Raw genomic sequence first — 22225 nt, forward strand, 5'->3', positions numbered from 1 at the left:
TATAAATTTTCCATTTTAATAATGTGTGCATTAACATCTTAAGAATTTCATGGTTTAAAATCCTTTCCCACTCTCTTAATGTTATTTTGTTGTGGTTGTTAACTCATTTCACTTGTGTCCAAGTCTTCATGACTAGCTGAAACTAGGAGCTGAAACCAATAACAATGAACTCATTAGCACCAAGTTCTGGCCAACTGATAATTACCAATAAATTATCACTGCTATAAAACCTTTGAATGATCATTATTGGTGATAATATTGGTTATAATAATAACTACAACAACATGATTCTAGGGTTGCTTAATTCTCTTTTAGTGCACTGATCCCCACCCATATGAAATGTAACTTCCAGTATGGTAGCATGGTTTGTACAGACAACACTGAATTATTCAAGGACTTATTATTTAGGTCTTTTGCTTCTGTTCTTCCCTTCTCCAGCTGCCTGCCTTTTGGGTATTTCTTTGCTAATTAGCATGTTGGTTAGCTCAGTTGGCTAGAACTTGGTGCTAATGAGGCCAGTGTTGCGGGTTTCATCTTCCCTATAGGCCAGTTAATTGTGTAGAGAAAAAATGTCTCCTTCATGGGTACACTACATTCCTCTCTTCCCCAACCTCTGATCCTGGGTAGCATTCTAGCAAATATATACCTTTTTTCAGTATAAACCCATTGCAACTACTAGTTTGTGAATGCTTCCTTCACATCATCTTTCATTTATGAAAGGACAGGATTATAGAGACATGTCTGTCCAAGATTGTCCCTGTCTTATATAGAATCTGAAGTCCCCAAATCCCCAAGCTGGAAAGGATCTCAGGATTCATCATTTCAGACCCTTACTAAACCCATGTATCCCTCTACATGCATGACAACATGCATGGTATATGACATACATGACAAATGGCTAAAACTATATCTAGATTCTTCGGGATACTTTTTTTTGAACCTCTGTTTGAAGACACTCACCTTGTCTTGTATAGTCAACATCCCTATCAAGACAAGGTAAATAGAACAGTAAAGGAAGGGAAGCAATGAATATGATCACCTTCTACTTGCTCTTACTTTAAAATACTTAATTCAGTACTTTAAGGATCTGTGGTTTTATCAATGTGGTCACCCCTTCCACTAACACAAATTAGTCCAGTACAACTTGAAAGTTTCTATGACCAGAAAAAAACCCACCGATTCTCCCAATCTCTCTCAAAACCAAACTGGTGATGAATCTTTCTGAATTTCACTATACTTGTCTCTTAAAACAATTAATTAAATAATCAACATGCATTTGTTAAGTACCTTCTATGTGCCGGGAACCCACATATAAAAACAAAAATAAACCTATTCCCACCCTCAACAAGTTTACATTCTATCTAGCAACATGTACATGTATGAACAAATACCTACATTTCCCATTCTTTGTTAGTCTGCTCTCAGAGTTTTTCAGCTTAGGATAATCTACCAGAGCTAGTACTCTTCTAGCACACCCTCCTTGTACCCAAGGTGATGTCCAAGCCTCAGTGGATTATTGAAGAAAAAAAAAAGACTTCAGTGGAGGCTGTGATATAAAAATGATATTTTTCTCTTGCTTTATTTGTGCCTTTAAGTTATCCAATTTTGTTTTGTTTTTTTACTATCCTGCCATCAGACTCAACATCACAAAGAAACTGAGATCTAGAAGAAAGTGAAAATGCCCTGGAAAATTGTGTAATCTCATAATAAGACACAAAACACTACAACACAAATCACAAGATATATACCCTTTACTCACTTAGTTACCTCATGTAAATCGCTTTCTTAAGATTAAGGAGGCTAATTATATTAGTCCATCTTAAAAAAAAAACAGAACTGGATCATGTTTTTTTAAATTTTTGTTATTGTTCAAGGTCATTTTTCCATGTGGAAATAGAAGACAGATCTGGTCTCAAGAACTGAGGAAGAATTGGTTATTGTCTCAATAACCCAGGCAGCTCTCTAAGAAATGATTTGCATTGGCAGAGGAAGTTCCTATACATAGAAGTTCCCTGCACCAATGAAATCATTTCTAATTCACATCTTTTAAATTAAATAAGGTTTAATTAATTTTAATGAAATAATTAATTGTGGTAATATCAATGGAGGCATTCAACCTACTGAAGAAAACTCATATTTTTAAGTGCCTGATATGTGTCAGAGATTATGCTAAGGACCAGGCATTTAAAAAAAAAAAAAAGAAGCAAAAGACAGTCCTCTCCTTCAAGGAGCTCACAATCTAATTAAACCTTTTCATATTTTTCATATTTGAAATTAAAACAAGTTATTGTTATTACAAAAATAATTTTCATCTGTGGACCCACCAGTTATCTCTGGACCATACTTTGAGAAATTCTGCTCTCAAGACAATGATTAACAACCACTTGAGGATATGAATTATATATGTGTACATATCTATCTATGCATATGTGTGTATGTATTTGCATGTGTGTCTATATATAAAATATTATATTGATGTGTAACATAATATTATCAATATTAAAATAATAATATATTTAAATGACATTCTATTTCCTCCTCTCCATGATAGCAGTTGTTATTTTCCTTTCTAGGACTGTGTTCTTCTTTTAAAAAATGGATGTAAGAATAAGTATAACATGTTTGTTAGATGGATTTGTAAGTGAATAAATCCTAGAACTCTAGTCTAGGGCAATAATTCCCAACTTTTTGAATATAAGGCTATTTTTAACATTAAAAATTCTATTAATTTAGAGATTAAATTCCAAAGATTTCCTGTGCTGAAGCTTGTCTTTGAATTATTTTTGAAGAAAGCATTAACTATGTAACTTTTCTAATTAATCAAGCTTTTTTTTTTTTTTAAGAATGTAAGCTTCTTGCAAAAAAAAGGCTTGTTTTATTCTTTGTATTCCTAATATCTAGCATAATGCCTGGCACATATTAGGCTCTTAATAAATGCATGTTAAGATCCTGTCCTAGAAGCTTATATTCTCTAAGGAATACAAAATATTCCTAATTAGACATACATAGACACGCATATAGCAGATTTTAGGTAACCTGGAGGTAAAGGCACTAGCAATTGGGGGAAAATAGGAAAGACATTCTTCAGGCGTTGATGCTTAAATTAAGCCTCTAAGGAAGCCAGAAATTTCAAGAGGTAAAAGTGAGGAGGAAGATCATTACAAACGTCATGAAACAGGAGATGGTGTGCCAGAAAGTCTATGAGGCTGGATCTGAGATTGAGTTGAGAGGAGTAGTGATCCATTAGAAGACTGACAAGATGAGATGGGATCAGGTTGCAGAGAGCTTTAAATGTCAAACAAACTTAAACAAGTAAAATAAATTGAAAACTTGAATAACATTTTGGGGAACTAGATAAGTTCCCCAAATAAATAATTTCAGCATTTAAAAAAAATATTAGCATGTAAGTGTTTTTGAAACATAAATGGTTGTGACCTCCTGAAATATGTCTTGAATATAAACATCAATCTCTTTTTTAAATCATTTATTAGAACCTAAACATTGAACATTAATACAACTAATAAACTTGATTAGTAACTTTTCAAATTTTGATGAATTAATTTCAACCTATGAAATTTCAAGAGACATAGGTTATAGGCATTGTGGAGCAGTGGATAGAGAGTTGCTCTTTAAGTCACGAAGCCCCAGGATTAAAGTCCCATCCTGAAACAATGGCTGTATGATCCTGGGCAGATCAATTAACCTGTTACTCCAGCAGGCAGTTTTCCAAGACTATACTTATTTCACAGGATTGTTGTGATGATACTTGTAAAATGTATGTAAAGTGCTTTGTAGATCTTAAAATAATAAATGGATTGAGGTAGTATCATTAAAGATAGTCTAGAATTTTATATTTTCATTAATTTAGGCTGTCTTCCCCTACATCCCCATTTTTGAAGTTTCTTAGAATGAAAAAATATTTTGAGTCTTTTAAAAGAAATGTAATTTATAAATACAAGTAATATAAATGTTTCTGTTATTAACTGTAATGATCATTGCAAAAAAAACCTCTTTCTTCCTATATATTGTATTTTTATCAGACCTGAGATACTATTTCCATCTCTACCAAAACAGGTCAACCTGTGCTCTACAATTTAGGTCTAAGAGACACGTAGGAATAAGTTTAGGCAAGTTTTGCACCTGAGTCTTGCTGACCCAGAGATTAGCTCTCTATGGTGCCTCTAATTACATTCCTAGTAATTTTTTTTTTTAATGTTAAGAATACAACCTGAGTTCTCAGTCTGGGATTTTATAGCATTTTGTGTAAATTTCCTCTATATAATATAATAATCAAAAACAAATTATATAATGGGCAGTCTCAACTTTAGTCAAATAAATGAGTAACATGTTAATCCTTAGCTGATACAGCCTTATGATGATACTGACATTAGTGAGGCTATCAGTCAACAAGCATTATGAAGTGTTTCCCAACTTTTTTTATTTCCCAATAATTATTATTGGGATAATAAGAATGGCAAAAACATTTTTGACTTTAAAGGATCTTGTGTTTTAATAGAGGAGATAGCAATTAGAGAGGCCTGAAAAAGGCTTCTGAGAGAATTGTGGGATTTGAGCCTGAGTCTTCAGGAAAGATGCAGAAAATGTAGAAAGAGAACATTTCTGGTACTGGGACATGACAATGTAAAGGCATGTAGTTGAGAAATAGAGTGTCATGTTTGACAATTAAGTGGAAAATGAATTAAAGTAGGCTTAGACAAATTAGGAAACTAATACAATCATTCAGGTAAGAGTTGATAGATTTTACTTTTGGGGTAACCAAGATAGGATGTGTTTAAGAGATACTGGGAAAGTAGAAATAACAAGATTTGCAACAGATTGAGAATGTGAGTGAAGTTGAGAATGACCCAAAAGTTGAGATTCTGGGTGATTGGAAGGATGGTGTGGTATCTTTAACAATTGCTTTGGACATTTTGAATTTGAAATTCCAGTGAGGTATCCAGTTCAGAATGACAGTCCAAAACACAGTTGATGATGTAAGACTAGAGCTCTGGAGAAATATCAGGGATGGATTTGTATATATGAGAATCATTTGCATGGATTGAATTGACTAAATCCATGAGCTCTATTATCACCAAGTGAGATATTAAAAAATTCCCTCAGAAGGGAAAGAGAAAAGAGCCCAATTAAGAAGTTGTGAGAAACACCCACAATTAGGAGACATGACTTGAAGATCCAGGAAAAGAAATTGAGGAGGGGGATAGAAAGAGAAACAGGAGGGAGTTATGTCAGTAAATCCTAGAGAAGAAAATAATCCAAGAAGAAAAGGTGATCCAAGGAAGGATTGAAAAAGTCTTGAGAAAAAGATTTTGGGTCAGGTTATCAAGCACTTATTAAACATCTGCTATGTGCTAGGCACTGTGGGGATACAAAGAAAGGCAAAACCATTCCTTACCCTAAAAGATCTCATAGTTAAGAGACAGCAAACATCTGTGTACAAATTATGTATAGGATAAATAGGAAGTAAGCTCAGATGGAAGGCACTGACAGAGCACAGAAAGGCTTTTCTCTAAGAGGATTTTAAGTGAGATTTCAGGGAGGCCATAAAGCAGAGATGAGAAGGGAAAGCATTCTAGGCACGTGGGAGAGCCAGAGAAAATGCCCAGAACCAAGATGTGGATTGTCTTCTATAGCAAACAGTAAGGAAGACCTCTAGATCATTGAATACATGCAGTAAAGTATGAGAAAGGTAAGAAATTTGAAAATCAAGAGACAATCAGTATGGAAAGAGTAATTTCATTTGAATGATAGTTTGGAAGCCAGATTTTGGAGTTTAGAAGTGGATATAAAGGAGAGGCAGCAGAGATACTCAGTGTAGATACCTTTTTCAAGGAATTCAACTGAGAAGAGGAAGAGATATGGGATGACAGATAGTGGAAATAGTTTATTAAGCAACTACCTATGTGTGCCAGGTTCAATAGGATTATAAACATGAAAATGACACTCTCCTTGTCTTTAAATAACTTATAAGACATAGGACTCCATTTGTGCACAGATGAGTGTAAAACATAAGGAATGATATAACGGAAATATTTAAGGAGGGAGAGAACACTTCCTGGGGAGGAGAATCAGAGGGGACTATGTGGAAGAGGTGGCACTTGAGCTGGACCTTGAAGGAAGAGAAGATCTCATACAGAAGAAACTTAAAAGAAAATACCCTTCAAGTATGGTAGGTAACCTCTACAAATTCACAGAGATAGGAAAGTTCAGATCAGATTGAGAAATTTCAATTTGGCTAAAATATGTGAAGGAAAACAATGTAGAAAAAACTATAAAGATAGGTTAGAGCCAGATTTTGAAAGAATTTGAATGCTAGGTTAAGGAAGTTATATTTTAACTTAGGCAAGAGGAAGCTATGGAAGATTTTTAAACTGGGGAGTGAAATGATTATAAGTATGCATTAGAAATATTATTGTTGTTTGTCTTTCATTCTCAAAGAGGACCAATGGCATTGAAAAGATGATATATTGACTTGCAAATGAATTGGATTTAAGGGAAACAGAGTTTTTCAAAGTCATCAGTCTTACTCTCTCCTGCAGAGCCATCCGGCTTCCCAGGTATGATGGATGATGGAAATGGTACCAAATGCAATGGGAGATCTTGGCTTTTTTAAGCTAAGGATATTTCCAGGTTTCAGTTTGGCTGAGGCAATAATATAGAATAGTTATTATCAATGTGGGGCAAAGTGAAGGTTTTTTGTAGATGGGGGAGAAATGGGAATGTATGTAAGCTATCAGGAATAAGCTTGTAGAAAGGGAGAGACTCTAATGAGAATGAACACGACCAATAGAATGGAATCACTTATGCAGGTAGAGGGATTAGTTTTGGTAAAAAGGAAGGCCCCATCTTAATATGAGACAGGTTAAGGATAGGATGAGATAGTAGCAAACGGCACCTGAATGATGAGATGAGGAAAAGGGAAGAAGAGAGAGCTCTCAGTGAATGGTTTCAATTTCTGTAAAATATGAGTCAAGGTTCTTAACTAAGATGAGGGAGAGACAGCCATGGGAGATTTCAGGAAATAAAAAGGTTTGATAGAGTTACTATGGAGAGTATCAAATAGTAATTTGATAAGTAATATTATTGTGATCACTGTGTGAAGGAGGAATTGGAGAGAGAAGGGAGACTAGAGGCAGGGCAGAAAGAATCATTAGGAGACTATTATAGTAGTCCAAGTAAATTGATGAAGTTTACTCAGTGTTGTGATGATATAAGCCAGGATGAGAGGAGGGCTGGTCCAAGAAACGTTAGGAGTTAGAAAAAGAAGAGTCCTAGATCTGGAAGGTATTTTGAAGACTGTTCAGTCTAAGCCACTTGTTTTACAGATGAAGAAGCCAGGACAGATCAAAGACTTATCTAAGATCACACTAGAACGTAAGAGTTGATTAGGAGTGATTGAAGTTTTGAGCTCTCCAAAAGGAGAGAGAGACCACCTTACATTTAGGGGGGAAAGATCATGAGTTCTGTTATTGCCATGGACCATCTGATCTCCAGCTCTTTTTCTGAAATGAATTAATAGCTATTCCCACTCAAGAAGGTAGATTAAAGCCTTGACTTGGCTTTCTTTGCACTTCCTTGTTGTTAGTTTTATTAGTTTTGTTTTGTTATTTCCACTTAAAGAAATCTTAAATTGGGCAAAGGCTTATTTAGTTGATGATACTATTGCTAGCTGCTCTTAGAATCACAGAGTTGTCGATCTACAAGGATCCTGAGAAATAAGCTTGTCTTTTATGTTACAGGTAACAGTAGATTATTAATGACACAGAAAGGGCTACGACTCAAGTCTCCTAACTTGTCTCAGTATGCCTTTTCCTGCTATTCTTTGCCTATGCCATTTGAATCTTATTGGAATATTCTTTCATTATCAGGCACTTTTTAGTTGTGATGATTAAAATAATGTTACAAACGTGTATTTTAATGTATCTTGAATGCTGGAAAATCTTTAAGAAAGTTTCATAATGTCTATATTCAATATGTCCATTTGCACATTTTTCTAGAAGATTCATGAAGATTCTAGAATACTCTCTAGAAGCATGATTTTTAATCTGCACTTGGTCTTTAACTATTTTGATAACTATTTTTCAGTATAATTGATTTCCTTTGTAATCATATATATTTTACCTTATTAATTTATAAACATTTTGAAGAGGCAACTTCAGATTGCCAGCAATATTCATAACACTGGGGCAGGAAGTAAGTCAAGAACTGCTACTCTAGAATAAAATTTTCAGCACTTTTAGATCTTAAGGACTTTAGATTTCCCATTTTGGCTTAATCCAGTGAATCATTCCTTTTATCTCATATTCCATGGATGTAAATTCTGTCACTGCGATATGATCGGTCATCTATCCAGTAAAAACCAGAAGAACATTAGTTCCTGCTTCAGCCTGGCAAGTAATACAGTCATAGAATGTAAAAGTTGACAGGGACTCAGTGATCATCTAGTCCAATTCATATGCCAAAGGAATCCTCTAATATAATGTATCCAACAAGTGATCAATACCCTAAAATCTGAGTAACAATAGAAGAATTAATCAGTGAATCGTTTATTAAGGATCTGCTCTACCTAAAAGCTCTGAGAATAGCAGTGACTTCCCTCATTCTCAGACCAGCAGTCCTGCTTCCCTCTTGTCCCTCACAGACATCACTGAAGGGAGTAACCCATGTGGAAAAAGAGCCACGATCAGCAACACCTATAACCATTAATTAATTGTCACTGATCTATGAGTAAACCCAAGAGTCCCAAAAATAGATGTCTCCTCAGAGTACTGGCCCTTCTTAGAACCCAGCCTCTGGTCATCTTCTATTCAGAGACCTTAAGTAAATGGGACCTGGCAGCTACTTGTATAGGTGCAGCTGCCCAAACTACTACTTGCTACCAGAATCCTGGGGGTGTGGAGAGTACTTAATACCAAAGGCATCATCAAAACGTTCAATACCAGATATAAATATGGGTTTTTTTAATAGACATGCTATTAAAGAAAATGTATCTACTTTGCTCCTTACCCTAAAGACTAGGAGAGCTTTCTGACTTCTGCCAAAGCCTTCATATGTGTCTTGTCCCGCTCTTAAAATGTGAGCTTCTTGGGAGCAGGGGCATTTTAACTTTATTTGTTTCTCTAGCACTTAGTATCATGTTTTGCATAGAGTGTGACTTACCAAATGCTTTTCTTTCATTTACTTATATTCTGTGTCCAGCATTATGCTTGGGCCCAGATTATTAGCAAAGACAAAAATAAAACAGTTCTTTATCTTAAAAACTTTGTATTCTATTGAGAGGAAATCCAGATATCCCCAAATGAAAAAGCAAAATATATACCAAGGAATTTTGGTGGCAAGGGTCAGGGGAGGCACTAGCAATTTGAAGGATCAAAAAATATATCTGTGAGAAATAATACTGGAGCTGAGCTTTAAAAGAACCTAGAGATTCTACTAAGCACTTGTAAAGTGGGAGGGCATTTCTTACATGGGACAAAGCAGCCATATAGCAGCACGCTGAGAAAAGATGGAATCAATGAGTCAAAGGTCAGTTTGGCTACAATCCAAAGCATATGAAGGATAATAATGGACAGTTAACTTGGAAGGGAAGTTTCGTAGGAACATACAAGAGGAAGTTTTGTGAGGACCTACTGAAAGTCACTTTAAACACATAACTTTAAGTTCCATGGACTTTAAATAGGTTTAAATAGGTTAAATGTTACCAGTATTGATCTCTATGGTGACAAATAAGTCTGGCTTGTCTTCACTGCATGATTCCTGGAGTGAATTTACTTTCTTATTTGGATTGGACAGCCTTGCAACAAATGAGGTTTAGCAAAATGCTATCATATGCCTATTTTTAGTTTGTGTTGATTTTTTTTTTAATTCTAAGATCCTGTTTTTCACCTTGGCTTAGAGGTGTCCCTGGATTCTCAAAGGTAAAGTCAATGAAACATCAGCTCTAATCTCTAGTATGGGCCTATCTAACAGGTTATTCATGTGTCATCTGGAGACCTGTTTAGCAAAGTTCATAGAGGCTCAATTCTGGCAATTGGTGCTTTGTTTTATTTTTGAACCTAGAAATTTGTTAAGATGGTCTATTAAATCATGAAAGGATTAACCTATTTCAGAAGAAGTAGTCACATTGACACAACTATGAATCTCTACAAGTATTGAAATATTACAATTTTTATTTATTTGTGTCCTAATTTTGTAGAATCAAACATTGGCCACTACTAAAAAGACTGGCTATTGAAAGGCAGGAGCTACAACATCACACGTGCTTACAAGTCAGAACTAAGTGTCTCATCCTGAATAATATTTTCAATTGCCAATCTACACTTTTTATTTCTTCTGGAAGCTGATTCGAACCCCACTTTCACATTTCCCTGTTCCCCTTTGTCTTGTTAAGACTTGGCCCATGATTTTGTAGTTATTTTCAGCTCATGTAATTCCAGAGCAATCTGGCCAAAGAAAGAAAATAAGCATTTATTAACCTTCAGAGTGTACTCTGCTGAACCCTTTAAAAATATTATCTTAGTCCATCCTCACAACACTGGGAGGCAGGTGTTATTCTTATCCCCATTTCACATTTGAAAAAATGGAGGCAGACCAAGGCTGTGTGACTTGTTTAGGGTCATACAGTTAAAAAGTGTCTGAAACAGGATGTGAACTCTTATCTTCCTGACCCCAGACTCAGCACTATATCATTACATCACCTAACTGCCTCTGCCAAAGGAGCCTAACTTTGGGATTGTGACCTCAATGTTATCAAACATGTGGTGGCTTTAACACTTCCAAATGCAGTCTGAAGAAGAGGCAAATGTAATTGGGAAATATTGAACAAAATAAATTAAAATGTAATAGATCATTGTGCAGCCTGCAAAGATCCTTAGATATGGTTTAGTGGCCCCCGTTGTTCTAGATTCATTGAAAGACTAGCCATAATGATGAAATCATAGCTCTATCAATATATATTCTTCAGTAGATTTTCAGAATCAAAGGGGACTTTTGTGCTTCTCTAGTTCAATGCAGACCTGAACAGGAACCTCCCTCTACAAAACGAATTCTTAACCTGATCCATGTATAGATAATTAAGAATTTGTGAACCTGGATGAGAAAAAAAAATCTATTTCAATATGACTTTGTAACCCTATTTTATTGTATGCTTTAAAAAACATTATTCTAAAAAAAGGAATTGAAAATGGGTACATGATATTTTTTAAAAGGTTAAGAATCCCTAGTCTGCAACATCCTTGAGAAATGGTTCTCTCTAATAAAGGTGAGTCAAATACCTCCTGAGAAAGCCGATTATACTTTGGGTCAGCTCTTATCATCAGGCAGACTTTCTTTACATCAGGATAAAATCTGGCTCTTTTCAAATTTACTTATTGTTCTTTTTTTCTTTCCTCTAGGGCCAAGCAGAACACATCCAATTTTTCTTTTACTTGACAGCTTTTCAAATATTTGCAGACAACTGTCATCTGCCCTTAAATATACTTTTTTTCATGTTACATATACATGTAATTCAATTTATTAAACTCATCTTCTGACTAGTATATCCAATCTCCTTTGGATCAAGTCGATTAATCAATGTTCTTCTCAAAATGTGGTACCATTTGGACATAATACTCCAAATGTGACATTGATAAGTGGATAGAGAGACCACTGAACTTAGAGTTGGGAAGAATTTAAAGCTTGACTTAAATACTTAATAGCTATGGGGGGGGGGGGAGTAATACAAGCAAGAATTCAGAAAAGCAGAAAGAAAAAGGGATCACACTCCAAGTATGGGGAAGAAATGGGTTTTAAGGACTCAGTCTGAAGATAAGTGACTTCTGTATGAGGGGTGACATGTGGTTGACTCACAATGAGCTTGTGTGATGTGAACATCTTTTTCACAGGAAGTGCTATCTAACAATATTACCCTTTTTGACCCCACCATGTCTTGCTTACTTTGGTGAAGGAAATGACAATCCACTTCAAATCTTTGCCAAGAAAATCCCAGATGGGATCACCAAGTGCTAAAACAAGTTGCTTACTTGGGTATGAAGATTTTCCTGTTCTTTTTAGTTGCATTAGCAACTAAAAGCAGATGCTACGCTCATTTTATAAATTAGGAAACTGAGGCAAACAAGGTTAAATGACCTGTACAGGGTCACATGGCTAGTAAATGTCTGAGACCAGATTTGAACTCAAGTCTTCTTGACTCTAGGGCCTGTAATCTACTAGCCACCTAGCTGCTCATGGGTTCAGTCTTAACTATTTCTTGTTCCCATCAACCTTCTCCCCTCTTTTGTTCTTCCTACAGTTTCAAGTGGCCAACAGTTCAAGGCTTGGAATCAGGAAAACCTTCTTTAGATATTGATTACCTATAGAATCGTAGACAAGTCTCAGTCTTAATATATATATATATATATATATATATATATATATATATATATATATATATATATATATCCCTGTAAATGTTGTCAAATTTGAATAAGTATTTCCTTCTTAGGAAAATCTGTTTTCAGTTTCAAAATTGTTGGTATCTCTTAAAATCCAGATGGAATTCAATGGAGTTTTGAATGAAAAAATACATGTCACAGGAATATATACTCAATTTACCTGTACTACCTACATACTAGCAATCTCCTCACTTAGTACCATTTCAGCCTCCCATGTGGATGTCTCTTTAGCTTTCACACCTCCAGGATGTGAACATAAATATTGAGATAGCCCTTTATAGGAGTTGATTTAATGTGTTAAGAAGCCTTAATAGCTTTCTCTGTCCTAGGCTTTACTTGCCCAAACATATTAAATGACAACTTTTTATAGGTTTGCTCATGGGGTTCTCTTCCTTATTCTTTTTTCTCTCATAAAGTATAGGGTAAATTTTATAGAAAGAAGAGTCATCTGATACTAGAATTATATCTAATCTTGAGGTAGTTCTTACAATTAAGGGATACTCTGTGGCTGGGAAGAGGAGCATTTCCAGTAGGATGTTGCCATTGTAGGAAACACAAGCAATGTGGAACAAGATGACTTTGAAGCCCAATGAATCATATCAAATATGATCATTATGAGGCTGAAGATGATTCTTAATTAATCACTGATCCTCTGATAGCAAATTTTCCAAATCTCATGCATGAAGGAGCCAGTAAAAATTGGCAAAAGTAGATACCTACCTAATCCTACAAAAGCTCCATGAAATGCTGTTTGCCTGTGTCATCATTCCCCTTTTTATTTCATGCTGCAATTCAGAAGAGCAGTATAACTTTTTCTTCACTAAAAGGAAATAAAGTGGAATAAATAGCATCTTTCTAAAGTCAGTTTGATTACTTTGAGTCAATGTTGGATTTGTGTTTTCACTGATTCCTCAAAAAGTTAAATGTTGTAACTATTACAAAAATGTATTATGCATTAATCAAGGTATTTTTCCCCTAGAATTTAAATCCCTTTGAAGTGAAGATAACAATACTCATAATAATAGTAATATAATAGTATGAGTTCATGTTTATACAGTCATTTACAAAGTGTTTTCTTTACAACTTCGTCCAAATTTGCACAACAAAAACAATTTGATTCCATCTCTTAATTAAAGAATAAGGCATTTTATTTCTTTTTTCATTTATCTCTTTGCTCAGTGGCCTGTCGAATCTAAAAATTTACCTTTCCTCGGTTCTTCTTAACAGGTATGTCCAGACATCCTCCAGCTCCTGACATTCCTACCTTTTATCCCCTGTCTCCAAGTGGTGTAGGACAGATTGCCCCACCTCTTGGCTGGTAAGAACTCTTTGACAACTTGGAAGTAGAATATCTATACTTTCATACCTTTCCTTTTTCATTTATTCATGTTAACTTTATGAACGGTACCATGGAGTAAAGAAAATTTCACTTTGTGAGGAAGGTGGTCAATTCATTTCAATTCAATTTAAAAGATTAAAAAAATGTAGACTTTGAAACAGTTTGAATCTGTTTTGTAATATGTGTAGAAAATGAACATATAACATTTTTGCTTTGAAGCTCAGAGTTGGATGGATCCAGTGTGTTGCTTTGGGCATTTGGTATGACTGCAAATAGATAGTTCTTAGGGAAAACATTTTTTAAAGTTTTTTATTAATAAACTTGTAATTTCTAGCACCAAAGGTGAATATATGTAATGGGGGTTTTTTTCTTGCTAAAGTAGTGAACTTTCTTCAAACTGGGAAGAAAGAGCTGTCAGCTGTCAGCAGAGCAGACCTTATATAGGAATTGAAGATATGAAAACAGTTCCAGAATTTTGAGAAAGGTGGTATATACCTTGAATTTCAACCTCAATATCTTTGACCCAAAATTTTATGTTAAAAGTATTTTTCTTTTGTTTTTTATGACATTTTAAAAGTTGTTTTTCCTAAAATCATTTGTTTAACCAAAACTTACAAGGGAAAGGAAATGTAATTTATAAGAATGAGGGAAGAAGAAACATGGTATTGCCTTTTTGTTATCTTTGCTATCCTCATCTTTTTTTTTTTTTTTCTCCTCCTCCTGAAGTATACTATCCATCTCTTGGAATCTGTGATAAAACTTCAGTGTGTTTCTTTCCCTCCTTTTCCCCTGCTCTTACCCCTACCCTTATGTAGTATGCTAAGAATTCTCATCTCTCCTCTTTTAACTATGGATCGTCCTCTTGGTTGCTGTTAAGGCCAGCAGCTTTGGAAATGCCAGTTGTCTTTTTTTTTTTTTAATTAAAGCATTAAATCTCTCAGTCAATAACTCTGTTTGAATTTAATTGATTGTGCTTACACTTTCAAACCTGAATCAATTATTCTTTCTGAACTTAGCTACTTAGGGGGCATTAATCCTGTGCTGAGTCCCATCAGGGGCAGTTAAAAGAGGGAGTGTAAACTAAGTATGCAAGACAGTGTAATGTTAGACATGGGAAAGACAGAAAGGGAGGAAAGAAAAGATGGAATTTGAAGGGAGTATGGAAAGAAAAACAAACGGGAGATTTTGTTTGTTTCTTGAAGGAATATGTGAATGAAGGAAATATGTATGTCCATGGGGGGAGATAAAAAAAAAATGTTTGGTCACCGAGATTGATTTATTCAATTTTTGTTCACTTTTTTAAAAATTCCATTTCCTAACAGTCTGCGGACTTTTCAGATGAAATTTACTGACTGATTTTTACTTATTTACTCATTTATTTTTTAGTGGAGAAGACCTGATTCACAAGTCTTTTTAATTGACTAATATGGTTTTTAAACAGTGGTGTGTGTGGAAAGAGGGATTTTCTTTAAGAAAAATGACTCTTTTGGGGGGTGGAAATGAGATGGGAAACTAGTTATCTATAACTGAAGAAATTGAAGGGGGGAAACTGTTGAAACCCCAGACAACTTATTTTAATCCTGCCCTCCTCTCATTGTTGTTGCTAGTTGGTAACTCTTGTTTTTTATTATTGATGGGCTCCTTTCTTCTGTGACCTCAGGCAAGGTCAGCCTGTATATCCCATCACGGGTGGATTCAGGCAGCCCTACCCATCCTCACTCTCAGTCGACACTTCCATGTCCAGGTAGGTGGAGGAGGCGGAAAACTGGGGCATTTGAATACAAGCTGCTGCTTTTCTCTTGCATCTTGTATGCCTCTGCTTGCCTTTTAGACAGCTAGGAGCAGTGCCTCAATTTCAACAACATGTTTGTCTGTAGATACAGGCTGCCTGGCTCCCACACTAGAAGTGCTAATTAGGATTTCCCAGTTAGGAGCCATATACCGTAGACAGGAGATAGAAACCAGATACACCAATAATCTGTGATCCCTCATACTTGGAAATATTTACTCCCAAAGTGAAAGAGCTCCTCATTTACATGTATATGGGGGGAGGTTGGGAGTGAAATATTCTGATGTTGGAAATTGTAGTCACAGTTTGCTTGATTTAATAAAATATATTGAGGAAGAGGGGGAAAAATGGCTTGCCCTCTAATTTGCTTCCTGGACATGAATTTCAATCTCAGCATAGCATGACTAGTTGGTAAAAATACATAGATTCTGCAGGGCCTAGTCCCAGCCCCAGAAAAAGGATTGTTTGTATAAGCTGTCAGTAACCTATGAGATGTCTGTACTAGTGTGTGAATCAGGCCATGTGTTGACTTATTAGTGCAAGCAATGCTCTCTGAGACCTGCCATGCCACAAATTGCTCTGTGTAAATGCTTTTGCACCTGGGAAAAGATGGCTTCTGAATTCTGTGCTTGATATATTCACACAGCATTTGGTATGACTTTGTCAAGGGAAATACTGTCATTATATGGGGCATCAAAGTATTTGGTTAATAAATGGGAATAAACATTTTTTAAAAATTTTAACTTGGGTTTCTTAAGTTCTTTATAATTTATCTATATAAAATATAACTATATAGGCAGTTAGTGAGTCAAAAACAAAATTTTCCTCATAGGAAAAAAATTCATACCTAACTTCAAGTCACATTGTCTGGTGACAGGGTTTTTTCACTGACAAATAATCAGTATCATCTGTTGTTTTTCTGAAATACTAAATTTAGCAGATTAATTCTCTGATGAAAGTCCTGCAATCTTGATTCTTTTTTAAAGTTTTAGTACATATTCAAGGAGAGTCCATTCTTTCTAGATGAAAGAGTTTAATTTTTTTTTTCCCAAAAAAGGCCTGTTTTGGGGGTTGAAGTGATTGAAGAAAGTTGCCAACCTTGGAGATGTGGGAAGGCCATGTAGGAAGAGGAGGGCTCTTCTTAAATCCTTAAAACACTTTGAAAAGCAAAAGTTTCTTGAATGAAGCCAAATATATCTAAAAAAACTTGTTGAAAGGAGATGACCTCCAAGGTCTCTTCTAGTTCTAAGACTGATTCTCTGATTATTATTTGTTTAATTTTTCTTACATGGCAGTTTCCCTTCTTTGTGCTCATTGGTGGTGGATATTTTAAGACCACTCTAATGGTCTTTAAAAAAAACTTTTGGGAGCAGCTAGGTGGTACAAAGGATAGAGCACCAACCCTGAAGTCAGGAGGACCTGAGTTCAAATGTGGCTTCAGACATTTAACACTTCCTAGCTATGTGACCCTGGGCAAGTCACTTAACCCCAATTGCCTCAGGAAAAAAAAAAAATAAGGGAAAAAAGCCTTTGGAAATGTAGTTGCTTTTAATACATATCCCTGACTATTTCTTGATATCAAATACAACACTGCACTCATTTAAAAATGTCTTCTTGAATTCTTTATCAGTTTTCCATAAGTCAGGATTTCTTAATCCTCTTAATATAGTTTCAGGAATATTCTGTACAGTAAAGTATCTGGGACAAGTTCAACTATGTTTATTATTTGAAGGAAATCTTCCTTCTTCTTATTTCCTCCTGCTTCTCTTGATCTTTGGATAGGAGAGAGCAAAAGTTGGATGAATGTCCAGGGTGGAGGTTCTTACACTTTGATACTTTTCTGCAAGTTGAAGAGAACTTTTTTGTTTCATTTATTTGTTCTCTTATTAAACTTATAAAAAGAATTACCATCATGGAATATTATAGTCCAAATAAATAGTTCTTTTGATATTATTGTTGAAAAACTCTTTTTTCAAAAAGAAATATATTTTATGTATCTTTTGGACTTAATGACCTCTAAGGGCCCTTCTAGATGTAAATCTTTGATCTTTTTTTTATTCTTGACCTTATGACCTTAGGCAAAGAATTCAACTTCTCTAGACCTTACTTTCCTCAAAAGAGGGGGTTGGGTTAGAGGATCTTGAACGTCTTTTCCAGGCCCAAGTGTATGATACTATGATCCTTTGAGTTTTTTCTGAGGCCTTTTAATTGGTTGGAAAACTTTTTCAGCTGTTAAATCTTGATCAAATGATTTAAGGAAAAAAATGCAGTTACTATCCACAATATTAAATTTTCTTGTATTCAATGAACAATGTTTGTACCGTCAGCCCAATGATATTCCCATATTTCTTTAGAGTGTCCTGTTTACTGACTTCTCCCAGGTTCTTACAATGATGGCTTGTGGTAGACATTTATTTTTATCTATTTCTTTTTTTCTTTTAGGTTTTCACATCATATGATCCCTGGCCCTCCAGGTCCCCACACAACTGGAATCCCTCATCCAGCCATTGTAACGCCTCAGGTCAAACAGGAACATCCTCATACTGACAATGAGCTAATGCACGTGTAAGTTTGCTTTTGGTTTCCTGGCATTCTTGTTCTCCACTCCTCTTATTGGGGAAACTTGCTTTGCATGTTGCCTTCCTGGCCATAACGCTGTAGCTACTCAGAAGTGCTTTGATTCCCTGTGTAATAATCATTATTTTTTATTTTATAATTCAGAAGGCAAAAAATAGAACATTGGATAATCAATAAAATTTACTCCCTCCAAAAGGATCTCCAGATCTGGACTTATGAGTAGTGGATTTGTTTGCCAGGAGAGTGTCAACTCCAATTCAGCTCATACAATAAATAACATGGGGCTACTGGACGTCCTAGGAAACCCATATAAAATAAACTGATACATTGGCACCCTTACTTGCTAAAGACATCATCCACAGCCTTAACAATGCAGAGATTAGGAGCAAATAAAAGCCCGGTGCCTCAGGCTGTGTTCCTTCTCATGTGGTTTTTTTTTTTTCCTGAAGCACTTGGGGTTAAGTGACTAGCCCAGGATCACATAGCCAGGAAGGGTTAAGTGTCTGAAGCCAGATTTGAACTCTTTAGCCCTAAAGGATAGAACTGGGAGACGTGTGGAAATTGCAAAGATGTCTATTTAAGCTTGATTTTAGGAAAAACAGGTTCCTAACAATTAGATCTGTTCAAGATGGAATTGACTACCTTGGAAAAATAGGAGGTTTCCCCTTCCTTTTAAGTCATTAAGCAGAAATCAGAGAAATATTTACCTATTAGAGAATTATGGGGATTCCTTTCAGGTATCAATTGGACTAATTGGCTATTGAGCTTTCTTCCAATTCTCAAATTCCATGATTCTGATTCTAGAATATACACCTGTTGATATAGGACATCTTCATTTCAGTTTTTATATCCCCAATGCCTGTCATATTGATTATAAAGAAATGTGTGCCAATTATAAAGAAATGTGTATACTCTTTCATTTAAAAAAAAAAGAATTCAGGCTTTAAAGTAAATTGAGGATAAGACTGATGTGAACCCTGAAACAAACCCATACAATCTTGTTGTCACACACAAAGGGAGGCTAAATTCCTGAGATTGTCTTGTGAGCATACTCTACTCCTCTTGGCCATGATACAGACATAACCCTCTTGCAAGTTTGTTCTTGTCTAGGATTCACCCTAATTTCTCCCTAACTTTAGAGATCCTTCCCTTACTTCCCCTCACCCTCTGACCTTTAAAAAACCTTCACTCATAACCCGCTGCTAAAATCATTTTTGATTTTGCCCATGAGCCTTTTAAGCCTGATGTGAATTCTTCACGTTTTAAACCACTCTCTCAGTCTGCTACTTCTTTATAACTCTAGATCCATTTCCAGTTTATGTCAAAGAATATTACAGCCCTTTCCTTTTTTATGGGAAGTGTTTTTATGAAACCAGTATTGTTTGGTAAAGGCCTTTATCTACAAAGAATCAGTGGCTTGCTGAGTTCTGTTGTTGATATAATTAGGTTTAATCTCTCTAGCTGGGTTCCATCTCTTCAAATGTAAGAACACATGGGTATATAATGAGCCTACCATTTTTATTCCTAGGAGTAAGTTTGGCTATTGATGATAAACAGATACTCTCTTTTCTTCCCCGTGTGATCCTCTTCTCACTGTCCTCAACTCCCACCTTTTAGGAAGCCTCAGCATGAACAGAGAAAGGAGCAGGAGCCGAAAAGACCTCACATTAAGAAACCTCTGAATGCTTTTATGTTATACATGAAAGAAATGAGAGCGAATGTCGTAGCTGAGTGTACTCTGAAAGAAAGTGCAGCTATCAACCAGATTCTAGGCCGAAGGGTAAGTAGTGAAATAATATGTGGATGTTTGCAGTCACCAAGGAAACATTTTATTAAACTCCACCTTCTAGCATCCACATGGTGGTAAATGTTTAATAACCAGGTCACCCCTCCAAAAAAAAAATGTTCTCTCAGTACACTTGAAAATTTAATCATTATTGTTAACATTTTCTACACTACTTTCTTAAGCCTAATCAACAAAACAATAAACCAAGCTCTGATTTGTATTATCAGTTTCTAAGATGTAAATGCTCCCAACTGAAAATTTAATAATCACTTTTTATGAACTGCCAGTCTCTCATGAAAACTTATTATCTAGCATGTGCACCTGGACCTTGGAAAGAATTTTAAAAAATTTTAAAAGCCCTAAAAAATCAGGGCACCTTCAAGAAGCTTATCATTCAATGAATGGGACAGAACAGTGTATAAGAAGCACCCCACAAAAAAATGGAGATCCAGATACAAGACAAATGGAATATAGCTGAACAGAAATATATGCATAACTGAAGATACATTTTCACAGTTGATTTCTTATTGATGTCAAATCAGAATCATTTATAAGTTGCTTGCCTGCAATGGACATTTTTTTAAACAGTTCAACAATTCAAGTTTTCTTATGTTTCCCTCAAATTTTGGGCATCCCAGTTTCCATACCCCATCCCTATTCCTTATAAGTCTGTTCCCTAAAATCTGCAAGAGGAGAGTGGCTAATATTATCCCAAGAAGGAAAAGAGGAACCTGAAACCTAATATAGGCCTATAACCCCAGGGCCCTCAATGACTCATGGTACACTTTGGATATCATCATGAGGATCAAAGACAACTCACTAAAAGATTCCTTTTATAGACTTTCTTTTTTAGGATCCCTCCTCGCATCAGGGATAGAGCAATATAACCCAATGAAATGCCTCCAATGTATTGGAGGACTTTGGGAAAGACTCGAACAAGAGTCTTACAGGATGAGCTGCCATTGCCATCACTGGAGAGAGCACCTATGTTCCTGAAATCAAATTCATCAAAGTGCTGAAATTATTCCCAGAGAGTCAGTGGCTTATTAAATTCTGTTTAGAGGCCTGTTTGAATAAACAAATCTGATGGTAGAATATGAAAAGATCTTATGGAAAATATGAGTGGTGAAAAGTGTGAAAGAGATAAATATGTGACATGGTTTTGAGGGGAAAAGAGGGGCAGGTAGGGAAGAAGGCTGGTACCATGTACTAGGAGGAAAAGAGCAAGCATGAAGAAAGTTTAAGGTCCAGAGCAAGTTGGTTCAATTAATAACACGAATCCAGATTATGAGCTGAAAAAGAGAAGTTAGGTAGTGTTGAAGCATTTGGGAGAGGACCTAAAATTATAGTGTATCATAGACTGAGTGTTGGAAAGGAAATTAGCAACTATCTAGTCTAATCCTTTCATTTCACAGATGAGGAAACAGGCCCGTTGAGGTTAAGTTATTTGTACAGTCACACAAGTATATTGATTGTTAAAGAACAAAGCCAAAAATTGAACCCATGTCCTCTGACCTTCACCCCATTTCTGTCCTCTTACCTAAGGGGAGAAAACAGTGTCTCTTTCAAGTCCCCATCTCTCCCCAAAATCTATAAGGCAAAATAGAAGGAATCTAATTATAGATGTAGGACTAAAAGGTTATCAAGTGAAATTCCTTCATTTTACATATAAAAAGTCAAAGCACAGAGAGATGGGATGGTTTGCTTCCTGTCACAAGCAGTAAGTGGTAGAAGTGAGATCCAAATCCAGGTCTTTGATCTTTATATTCTATACCTTTTCCACCATGCTGTACTTTAGTATAAAGGAAAATCCCTAAGTTTGATACAACCAGATCCAACCCCAGCAAGAAATCTAAAGGCTGAGCATCATTATCCTAAATCTGGAAGAGCAGGTAGCATAGTGGCTGAACTTGGAATTAGGAAGACCCAAATTCAAATCTAGCCTCAGACACATAACAGTGTGACTCTGGGCATGTCACTTAAGCTCTGTCTACCTCACTTTCCTGAACAATAAAATGGGAATAGCATTTGCTTAGCACAGTGCATTTGTAGTTGTTCAATCATTTTCAGATGTGTATGATTTTTTTGTGACCCCACTTGGGATTTTCTTGGCAAATATACTGGACTAGTTTTGCCATTTCCTTCTCCAGCTCATTTGATGAATGAGAAATTGAGACAAAGAGGTTTAAGTGAATTGCCCTGGATCATAAAACTAGTAACTATTTGAAGCAAGATTTGAACTCAGAAAGATCCTGACTTCAGGCCTAGCCACTGTGACACCTTTC

The 22225-nt window shown here is 35.7% G+C and overlaps 1 protein-coding gene across 7 annotated transcripts in view; it reads left to right on the forward strand.

Annotated features, from left to right (window-relative positions):
- Positions 1-22225, forward strand: part of LEF1 (lymphoid enhancer binding factor 1) — a 157516-nt gene that overhangs the window by 100026 nt on the left and 35265 nt on the right. For 4 of the 7 annotated variants that reach the window (XM_051964410.1, XM_051964411.1, XM_051964412.1 and 1 more), the window contains exons 5-8: positions 13677-13767; positions 15449-15532; positions 18020-18142; positions 19772-19934. In XM_051964410.1, the coding sequence (XP_051820370.1) occupies positions 13677-13767; positions 15449-15532; positions 18020-18142; positions 19772-19934 (461 nt within the window). The remainder of the gene's footprint in view (positions 1-13676; positions 13768-15448; positions 15533-18019; positions 18143-19771; positions 19935-22225) is intronic. The other 3 variants (XM_051964415.1, XM_051964416.1, XM_051964417.1) reach the window with 1 other exon arrangement.

The sequence above is a fragment of the Antechinus flavipes genome, chromosome 6 (genome assembly GCF_016432865.1).
Source record: "Antechinus flavipes isolate AdamAnt ecotype Samford, QLD, Australia chromosome 6, AdamAnt_v2, whole genome shotgun sequence".
In the NCBI taxonomy this organism is placed as follows: Eukaryota; Metazoa; Chordata; class Mammalia; order Dasyuromorphia; family Dasyuridae; genus Antechinus; species Antechinus flavipes.